The sequence below is a fragment of the Vigna unguiculata genome, chromosome 1, assembly GCF_004118075.2.
Source record: "Vigna unguiculata cultivar IT97K-499-35 chromosome 1, ASM411807v1, whole genome shotgun sequence".
NCBI lineage: Eukaryota > Viridiplantae > Streptophyta > Magnoliopsida > Fabales > Fabaceae > Vigna > Vigna unguiculata.
Window position 1 is genome coordinate 5,412,887 of NC_040279.1, and position 10,361 is coordinate 5,423,247.

General features: G+C 32.3%; 2 protein-coding genes across 2 annotated transcripts; one reads left to right on the top strand and one right to left on the bottom strand.

Annotated features, from left to right (window-relative positions):
• The first annotated feature begins 212 nt into the window (after nt 1-212).
• On the top strand, nt 213-7,871 carry LOC114162656 (agamous-like MADS-box protein AGL15). The gene is made up of 8 exons (XM_028046615.1): nt 213-603; nt 3,061-3,139; nt 4,886-4,950; nt 5,070-5,169; nt 5,302-5,343; nt 6,560-6,601; nt 6,700-6,866; nt 7,546-7,871. The coding sequence occupies exons 1-8, from the start codon at nt 422-424 to the stop codon at nt 7,598-7,600; spliced, it is 732 nt and encodes a 243-aa protein (XP_027902416.1). The 5' UTR covers nt 213-421; the 3' UTR covers nt 7,601-7,871.
• Nucleotides 7,872-8,172: 301 nt separating this feature from the next.
• Nucleotides 8,173-9,412, bottom strand: LOC114164766 (protein BPS1, chloroplastic-like). Its single transcript, XM_028049530.1, has one exon. The coding sequence runs from the start codon at nt 9,304-9,306 to the stop codon at nt 8,353-8,355; it is 954 nt and encodes a 317-aa protein (XP_027905331.1). The 5' UTR covers nt 9,307-9,412; the 3' UTR covers nt 8,173-8,352.
• Nucleotides 9,413-10,361: the final 949 nt, after the last annotated feature.

Sequence of the window (10,361 nt, forward strand, 5' to 3'; positions counted from 1 at the left end):
AAAATAAATTAAACAAAAACTGTCTAGTTCAAAATAAGCAAATTATATAAGTAATAAAACCAACAAACAAAGTCATTAATTAATTATATTTAATGAGATGATTAATCAAGAGTAAGTGAAAAAAAAAAAAAAAATGGGACCCACAACAGGTGCAGAGGAAAATCCAAAACAGGGCAAAAAGGAAACAGAAACAGTCTCTAAATGCACAGAGAACAACACGGAGCCATGCAAAGTTGCCGTTTCCAGCGAGGCCAACCTCTCTGCTGAGTCGTTTGAGGTAAAACGCTTTTCAGTGTCTTCACGAAGCCACCTTTTCTTCTTCTCTTCTCCTCTCTTCGACCAACCCAACAGGGTCTTTCTTTTCGACCTCAAACTCCGTCTCTTATAATCTCTGCTCGAGAGTTCGAGTTGGGCATGTTCGATGGGTCGTGGGAAGATCGAGATCAAAAGAATCGACAATGCCAGCAGCAGGCAAGTCACCTTCTCCAAGCGCCGAACAGGCTTGTTCAAGAAGGCTCAAGAACTCTCCATTCTCTGTGACTCCGAGGTTGCCGTCATAGTGTTTTCGAACACTGGCAAGCTCTTCGAGTTTTCCAGTTCAGGGTGCGTCTTCTTCTCTTCAACACCCCCTTGCATGTCCTCTTACTTTTCACTATACCCTCTTACTTTTTCTCTTCTATCTCCTTGCATCTACTCTAAAGAATTAATCTTTTGTATCGAGGAACTACTCCTGGTCGTAAAAATCGTGGCTTTCAAAAATTGCTGCGGATGTGATCATGATGATGTTGTTGTTGCAGGGACAGTGACCTCTGTTAACACTAGTGGTGTTGTTCGTAAATCGATTTCAGTTTTTTCATTGAAAAGAAAATTAATCTGCTTTTTTTCCTTGATGGTGTGTAACGTATGAAGATTACTCTGATTCCATTGGTTTTAAAGTTGGTGTGTTTGCAGATGATTTTTATTTCAGTGGTTTTGAACTCGGTGTGATAAGTAAATTTTCAATATGGTGTATAATGTATGATTTTGATTCCATTGGTTTTAAGTTTAGTGTGTTTGCTAAATTTTAGCTGTGGTTGTGTGATGTACGAAGAGATTTTGATTCTGTTGGGTTTTAATTTGGTGTGATTGGTAAATTTTAAGTGTGGTTGTGTAATGTGTGAAAATGATTTTGATTCTGTTGGCTTTGAATTTGATGTGATTGCTAAATCTTACATAAATCTAGCAGTTTTGAGGACTAAAATTTAGAGCCTTTAGACTTCTGTGTTTGAACCATTTTTTGTGAGTGTATGATTTATTTGATATCTTGTGAAGGTAAACTATGATGGTTTTGAAGATGGTTTTGAAGTGAATTTTTCGTAGAATGTTGAAAATTTCTTGGTTTGTGTGATTCAATTGCTGCTAAAAATGTCTGTTGTTTGAACTTCATTGGTGTTTGAACTTCTATCCACTGCTCAGCACTGCTCTTGTGAAATAAAATAATTTAGGGTCAGGGAACAGTTCGGGGCAGCCCCATTATCTATCTGACTGTTCTTGCTTTCATTTTATGATTTTGTTTTATAAAAGTAACAAGCTAAAGTTTTCAAAATTGCTATCTGTGTGCTCAATTTTAGCATGTTTGTGGAAGCTAATTCAATAAAAAATGCTAAAATTTACTGTTTATACTAGCTTCCAAAATTCAATTCTAGAATTACTTTTCTGTCATGCTAGACATCTTTCTATGAAAGGATTGATTCCTTATTGAAAAATATTATGAAATAGAGATAGAAGGAATAATTTTATTTTGAATATTTATGTTGTTGAGAAGTTGATACGAAAGACAGAGCATAAAAGATTTATAAAGTAAAGTAAATGATTTGTTTCGGTGTATCAGTTATCTGTCTTATATTATTGTCTGTATAATACAACTGTCATTAATGTTTTCCCATGGTGAAATTGCACTGTTAAAACTGTCATGTTTGTGAGATGTTGGAGCTGAAGCTGAATGAATCAAATCATAAGTGAGAATTTTAAATATATAGGAAGTAAGAATTAAACATGGCATGCCATAAAAGGTACATTGACCTAAGATCCTATTTAGAAAAGAGAAGAGGCAGTTATGTCCTGTTTTAAATTATGTTGTCTTTTTGTTTTGGTTGTGCCTTAAATATTTTTCTTTGCAAAAGTTTTGAAGTATGAGACATAAACTTTTGATGGAAGGTGTCTGTGAGAGCTTTTCACTGGATTCATAGACCCTTAATAAAGGGGTAAGGATACAGAAATAGCAAATCACTACTTGTAACTTTTGCTGCTCCCATACATTTATCTCTGGTGTTCTTATTGGATTTTAGTCTGATTTTGGTGGATTTTGGCATCTTCGTCATCACTCTAAGCAACTTACAAACCTTGCTCAATCTGCATTCACTATTACGATGAGTTTGTGTAGCTATATTATTGTTTTGTTTCATCAATAAATTTCTTTATCTTCTTCTCAGCTGGATGTTTGAAGAACATTTTTTTTTTCCCTCACATTCTATTAAACTAAACAGTAAGCTCATTGAAAGCTCTCACAGACTCCTTACATATTATGTTTTATACTTCAACTTCTCAGCTGGATATTTGAATCAAATTCTATTAAACTCAATAGTAAGCTTTAAACACTTGTTTATTAGTGTTATTGGTTGAAATTAGTTGAAATGATCACATATATTTTGATGTCAAAGTTACTGCACATATTTGAACGAACTACATAGTCAGGAAGAAGAAAAAATTGAAATAAATCAATAGAAATTCTTTCATGTAATTTCTATAAATTTTTTTATGTAACTTTTCTTTATGTAAAAGTCTATGAAAAAGTTAAGTTTGGAAAACCAAAAAGTGATAGATTTCATAAGGATCCCTTCCATAATCCAAAAACACAGTACAAGAATTATAGTAAACTAAATAGACTACATAGACCTAGCAGAATATCTGTCATACAAATGCTTAGCTGCAGAGGGAAAATACACATAACTACTCTAAGAAATTATCACATGGGAGGGAATATTTATTTTGATACTTACAAATCCTAAATCTTTCTTGCAGAATGATGCGAACAATTTCAAGATACAACAAATGTCTTGGTTCTACGGATGCTGCTGCTGTAGCAGAAATTAAAGCACAGGTACTCTCTTGTACTTCTGTATCCTACTGACCTTATGAACGTTTCACCATCTTACAGACTATTCTTGTTGTCCAAACAAAACTCTTAATCTAAATCATTAAAAGGACTTGAACCTGAAATGACTTTAAAGAACAGGTTTTTGATGTAACACAATTAGGTTGTTTAATTAATGCTACAAAGTGGTAAACAAATTTCATTGCTGTTGTTGTTGAATAGTGCATTCTCTCTTCTTTCTTTTTCTTTTTTGGCTTTTTATTATCATAAATCAGCAATATATTGGTTATAGTACGCAAGAACATTCAATTGCAAACTGGAAAATAATAATTTATTTTGCATAAAATAAACTTCTCTACTCTTGTTTTCCTGCTGATAAATCCCAAGTAACTATATATAGGTCAACACTAAGAAAAGAAAGGAAGAAGTGGAGAATGGGTGAGAAGGAGAATGTGATTATGGAGTGTAGGGATAAATGTGAGGGCAGCAGGGAGTAAAGGCAGGCTTTTGCCAAAGGGAAAGAAAAGAAAAGTTTTTCGTATCTGATTTGTTTTCTTTCATTATCAGATTTTATCCCTTCTTCTAATTTACCCTTGTAATCAGAGCACTATTCTGAGTATTTCTACATATCTGCAGTAAATTTTATCACCTGCTAACTCATTTAGGGTTCCTGTTACAATTTTTTTGTTGATTTAAACAGCACATCATTTCCTTATTTAAGATTTAGACAGAATGTAAATCACTCTAGTTCTTAAGAAAGTCAGTTCTTATGTTTGTTTCTGCACTACTTAAATATTAAGGCATAGCTTTAAATGATTTTCTTTTTTTAGATTCAAATAATAGACCCCTTGTATTCAATTAGTATAATCTAAATTTAAATATAAAATATTAATATACAATCTTGATTTGGAGCTTTATTAGCATGCTTCAAACATGTGACCAGTCTCACAAAGATTTCATTTGATTTCTGTCTGGATAAACTTGAATCCAAGACCAAATTGTGGCATGGTTTGTACTTCGTCTTTTGACTAAAAGATTTGAGAGATGCAAAGTACTAAAAGGAATAGACAGTTCTAGTTCGAGAAATTGAATGACCTTATTCTTTGACATTTTTAGATAATCTATTGACATTCTTGTGTTGTTTTGTAATGTCAGTATTGATCAATGACAATTACTCTCCAGAAATAATCATTTATGCTGCATTATATTCCTCAGTAGACATTTCTGACAACTTTTTCGAAGATTTTCTGTATGCTGTAAACAAGCTAATGACAAAATGTAAATGTAAAGTACTGATCTGGCATGCAATTTCGTAGAAACTACCCCAAGTGGAACTCTACAATTAGTGATTAGATGTAATGTAAGAACCATGGAGTCGGGTACTGTATGATCAAACATTTTATCCACCCCATTTTCCCTTAAGCTTGAATGTTACCTTTCTATTAGCCCTCAATACACTCCTCCATTTTATCCATCAATGGCTTGAATCCTATCGCTTGGTCTTCTCATTCTTTTGCATGAGATGTACTTGATGTGGTGTTCTCTCCAATTTTCACTATAATTACATAAAACAAGTGCAACTCTTTTATGTCTAGACATTCGGTTGTGATTATAGATAATCTATCAGGTAGTTTGGTTGTCTTTGCTGCAATATTTATTTTGCTTGACTGCATTGTTTTTGAAATTTCTTTCATTTGGTGCTTCTTTATCATGATTTAATGATTACTATACTAATATTTTTTTTTTCTTTAGAAGGAAGATTCTAAGATGGTGGACATTCTAAGAGAAGAAATTTCAAAGTTAGAAATAAAACAATTGTATGTATTCTATCAATCTCTTAGAAAATTTCCTTTATATTATTGTTATTTTGCATTCTCCTCTCTTTTTTTGTTGATAGCAGTACAACTTATGAGTACTTACTTACCTGTGACTATAGACAGTTATTGGGTAAGGATCTGACAGGATTGGGAATAAAAGAATTGCAAAATATAGAGCAGCAACTCAGTGAAGGGTTATTGTCTGTAAAGGCAAGAAAGGTCACATTTTTTTATCCCTTTTCCATTTCTCTATCTTGTTTTGTTTTTTCCTTTCATTGAATGTCATCAGTAAATTATAATTAATGTTTTCAACTCAGAATAATGTTTAACCCTTAACATTTGATCTTTCAGGAGGAATTACTTATGGAGCAGCTGGAGCAATCTAGAGTTCAGGTATCAAAATCAGATGTTAGGCTTATAAAGTTATAATAAACCTCACTGACCTAGGTGATTTGACAAGGGAGTTTAAAATAATATATGTGCAAATGGTTTATTAATAGGTCTGATGTAGTGATATGCACCCTTAAAGCATTTAAATCAAATCATGCACTCTATCAATCTACATGGTAGTGAAAATCTAATAATTTTTAAACAAGAAAACAATCCTTTTGGCTGGATAGTTGTTAACTTCAAACGAAACCTGGTAGTAATGTACTTTTTTTTGGTATTTCTGTAAGATAACATGTAGTTTCTCTCAATATGGAAGATATGTTTTCTGAAATAGAAAGATCAATAATTGATTGGAAACCCCTACTTGGAACACAAATTCAGCATCTCAAAATTTAAGGAAAAATTAGAAACAAAAAAAAAAGCAGATAGGGAATAAGGAATGGAAAGAACAATGTCATAATCCCTAAGGACTGATAAGCTAAAGAGGATTTGTTACAAAGAAAAGTTTCTTTTGTAAGAATCTTAAAGGTTCAAAACAAGAACCAAGAAAGACCCCTCTCCCCTAGCACAGAGCTAATTTTGATAATCTGATTGCAAAAGTTCCCTTGCCCGAACACCAATAAACAAAAGGCTAAAGCTTACTGCACTACATCAAATTTCTCATCAAAAGCTTCTCTAAAATGTTTTCTGTAAAAGGAAGGGGTGATTGATTTCCAGAAAAAAAATTCCGAAATTGTTTATTGTGTTCCATTAAAGAAATTCCGGAAGTGATAGGGTATAGGAAGAAAATGATAGGATGAAGTAATTGCCTAAACAAAATTAACAAGCTGAACTACAAACAAGGCCTAATTGCAATAATGTAAGAAAGATACAAAAATCCTATTCTGAGCCTCCTTCCATATTGTTGATCTTCATGGATAGACCTCCATCAATAACACAAAGTAACAGAATTTCATATTTGATATTTATGAACTGCACCAGATCAGCCTGTTAGACATTTCACATTGGTGTGCACGTACAGTTGACAAGCATGGTCTTCATATTAAAAGGCTGAAGAATTTGATTTCAGTGCTTAGAAATTTGTGGATAAAATTGAAATGTGTATCAATTTGAGGATATAGTGAACTTGGGAACATACTATTTACTTAGTCATAGTGAGGGTAAGAGAAAAACGTTCCTTTTTTTTGTAATAGTAATTTGTTTGGTCAATTCTTTCCAGGAACAGCGGGTTATGTTGGAGAATGAAACATTGCGCAGACAGGCAAATATTATTCACTTTCTCTATGTTCTGTACAATGTTGTTCTTCCAGCATCTTATGTCACTAATAGCTTTATCTTTCTTCCTATATCATGATATAGGTTGAGGAGCTTCGTTGTCTGTTTCCACAATCAGAAGCAATGGTCCCATTTCAATATCAACGTCCTGAAAGAAAGAACACTTTTGTAAATACCGGTGCCAGATGTCTCAGCTTGGCCAATAACTGTGGCAATGAGAAAGGAAGTTCAGACACATTATTTCATCTGGGGTACTATGTTTTTTCAATTAGCACACCTTTAAGATAAATTGAGTAGATCTTCACAGCCCATGTTTTCTGTGTGAAAACAATACTTTTCTTGATTTGCATGCATAAAATACTTTTACCATGATTTGGGTTACAGAGAGTCTTAGTGGTGGATCTAAGACCCTAAGTAAGTTGAACAAGTCAAGTGGTGTATTTGTACACTTCCAATTACATACAAGTCTATCATAGAACAACGGTTAGTGGGTTCAAATATATAAGATTAGGGAGAACAAAATAATATTTTTCATATGCTTAGTAATAATTTTATCAAAATCAGGAGTGCACCTGTACTTTAGGGTGTACATGTAGCTCCACCGGTCTCAAGCAGCTGAAACCACACATGTTGTTCAGTACTGTCGTACTGGTTTTCACTATCAGATATATTTACAAAACAAGTGTCTTGCATTAATACCGCATAGGATGATATTGTGGGACATATTTGAATTTAACAAGTTTTCTTGTATTAATTTTTTGCATCCTTTTCTTAACCTCTTTCTCTCAGGTTTTTACCTATAGACCTAGCCAATGAGTTAGCTATACACACTTTTAAGAGATTTGAATGCATTAAAACACTAGTAAAGTTTTGAGGGATTTTCCTCCTATTTTATGTTCATTTTCTGACTTTACTGGTCTCATTCTGTAGGTTGCCTGCCGGTGTTCAAGAGGAAGGGCCCCAAGAAAGAAACCTTTTCAAATGACTTTGCAGATTTCTGATTTTCTTATTTCAACAGGGAAAATAGAATTTCAGACTAATTTATTGCAGTTGTAGTTATGTACAATATAGATTAGGGAGAAAGGTTATGACTAAAAGTGACCCTCAAGTTATAAATTGGAATTTGGCTCTTTTAGAATATGCAGATCGACCATTCTTACCAAATTGTGGCCTAATTAACTGTGACTGTGAAAGGTCAAATGAAAACACTGTTTTGTTTTACTGTTTCACATTAATCCTTCTTTATGTTTTCTTTCTATCTTAATCAAGTTACCTATTTCATCATTCACCAAGCTCCATTACTTGTTTTAACTGTCTTCACTGTTAAGTTTATATTACTCTTCCACACTTGTTTCATTTCATTGCTTATTTTAAGAAGGCAATCGTTTTTACAGCAGAGATTTGTTGAGAATAAAAGTCATTACTTTGTGGGAGATAAGTTTTCACATTAACTCCTTTCATTTTCTTAATTTCCTAGACATTTTTTGCTCTCTTTATGGTGAACGCAAAGGTGTAAGAAGTTACATAATTCTTAATCATCTGAGAACAAGAAATTCATAGTATTATAAATTGTATCTTTAGAACCACGTCTTTCATCATTCTTATTTCAAATGTATTACAAATTGTGCTTCAGTGTGCAAATAACCACCGTATACAATTACAGAAGTAATCAAGAACTACTGCTAATATACATAATACATGATAATTACTGCTATATACATAACATATGCTACATGATCAGAAACTTGATTTCTGTGGCTGTTGCTGTAGTCGAAAGCCGTCAATTAATTTAGATCTCTGAGTCATTACATTGGAAAACAAATTATCCACCTCCTTGCTTATACTATCAGATAACTTCTCCAACACTTGAAGCTTCGTCTGCAATTCCTTGGCTGCGTAGTGTCTTCTTACTTCATCAGCAGCAACAAGGTCAGCAACAGCATCATTGACCTCTTTAATCTCACTGAAGATGGGAACTTTCTCCACGAACTGTTCACCAATTTGGAAATCAAGTGTTGCAACCAGAGAACTATCAAACCCACCAGCAACTTTTCTCAGCTCCATGTATGACTTACCATCACCGTATAAACAAGTCAACAAAACCCCACATACCCAGAATCCAACACTCTTCATCTCCTTCACAGCCTCATGAACACTCCTCTCTTTCTCAGAGAAAACCCTTGTTTCATCAAGATCTTTACCAAAGTTGGTGTTGAAACCCCCCTGTTGAAATTGAATTCCTTTCAGATGCTTTCTGGCCAAAGAAGGTGAGTTTTCCACCAGGGTCAAACCATGAGCCAGAGAAATCCTAGCTTGGCCAAGATGAGAAAGACAAGAAGAAATAGAATTGAAAAGCTCTAGCAAACTCAAGGTGTAGCTGAGATACCCTTCAGTGGAACCAACCTCCCATTCACTCATTGGGTAGTTCATATCTGCAACAAGCGTTGCGAAAGCCTTGTTGATCAAAGGCAAGAGGCTTAAACACCTTTCAAACCATGTCAAGGACAAGGTTTCTGATCTGGCTTTCAAATCCAATGCTAATTGGTCGATTGATTTAGACACATGAGATTTGAAAGCCAGAAGTGACGAAGATGATGAAAACTCCTCTGGCTGAGGGTGTGTGATGGGGTGGTGGTGATTCTCCAGCTTGAAGAAGCAATGTTTTGCTAGTTTCTCTATCAAAAGTACCATTGGTTTTTGGTTTTTGGAAGTTAGAACAGAGAAATGGTTCAAAAAGCCTTTAAAAAGGGTTTTTGTTTTGACAACTAAAATTCAAAGAAGTGTTTGAAAATTTGGTTGCGTGAGTAAGCTTAAATAGTAATTTACATGATGGGGGCACGGTCGCTCACTCACACACGCATTCGGTATTCTTAGTATAAAAACACGCTTTCATCTATTACTATAAAAATAGAAAAATATAGTTTCAAAATTAATTAGTTTAACAAAATCAATTAAAAAATATGATTGAAACAATTAAAAATTATATACATAAAAATAATCATAGGAATATAATCTTTTATTAATTTTTTAATTTTTTAATAAAAGCACATCAGTAAAACAAAAAGAAAAATTATAATGGAATACTTATAAAAGAATAGTTATAAGAAATTTCAGTTTTTGAAAAAGATTATAATTTTTGTTCGGTAAGATTTTTAGATAATGAAAACTAAAAAACTGGCTAATCAATATACACATGTAAATGTTAAGAATATTTTGTCAACAAAAAACAGTTATAATATTTCATCTTATAGATTATAAAAGTAGATTATGAAAGAAAAAAAATATAAAGTATTTCAGAAATTAAAATTAAAGTAAGTATATAATTAGGACACTTAAATAAAGAACATTATCATACTGAATATTTAATTTAAAATATTACTTAATACTTAAAACAAAAGTTGAATAAACATATAAATTTGTTAACATGGAATAGGTTTGACTAATTTTATTCAAAGTAACTTATTTTAAAATTTCTGCTAAACTAAAACTTATTTTAATTTATTTATAATTTATTTAATTTTCTTATGTTTTTATTATTCAAGTTTATTTAATTTATATTTATTAGATCAACTTATTTAAATAATTGATAAAATAAATAGAAGCATTAAAAATATAATAAAAGTTTAATATTTAAAAAAGTTATGTTATCTCAACAAATTTAAAGATAAAATACAAAATAATATATTTTTATTTAGAATAACAAATTTCATTTATACAATAAAATTAAAATACTCATTTCATCTTAT

Excerpts from the sequence above, each read along its gene's own strand:
- LOC114162656 (XM_028046615.1), top strand. The coding sequence starts at position 422 with ATGGGTCGTGGGAAGATCGAGATCAAAAGAATCGACAATGCCAGCAGC. Across the intron at positions 5,170-5,301 it reads TGTCTGTAAAGGCAAGAAAG|GAGGAATTACTTATGGAGCA; the intron begins GTCACATTTTTT and ends TTGATCTTTCAG. Across the intron at positions 5,344-6,559 it reads TGGAGCAATCTAGAGTTCAG|GAACAGCGGGTTATGTTGGA; the intron begins GTATCAAAATCA and ends AATTCTTTCCAG.
- LOC114164766 (XM_028049530.1), bottom strand. The coding sequence starts at position 9,306 with ATGGTACTTTTGATAGAGAAACTAGCAAAACATTGCTTCTTCAAGCTG.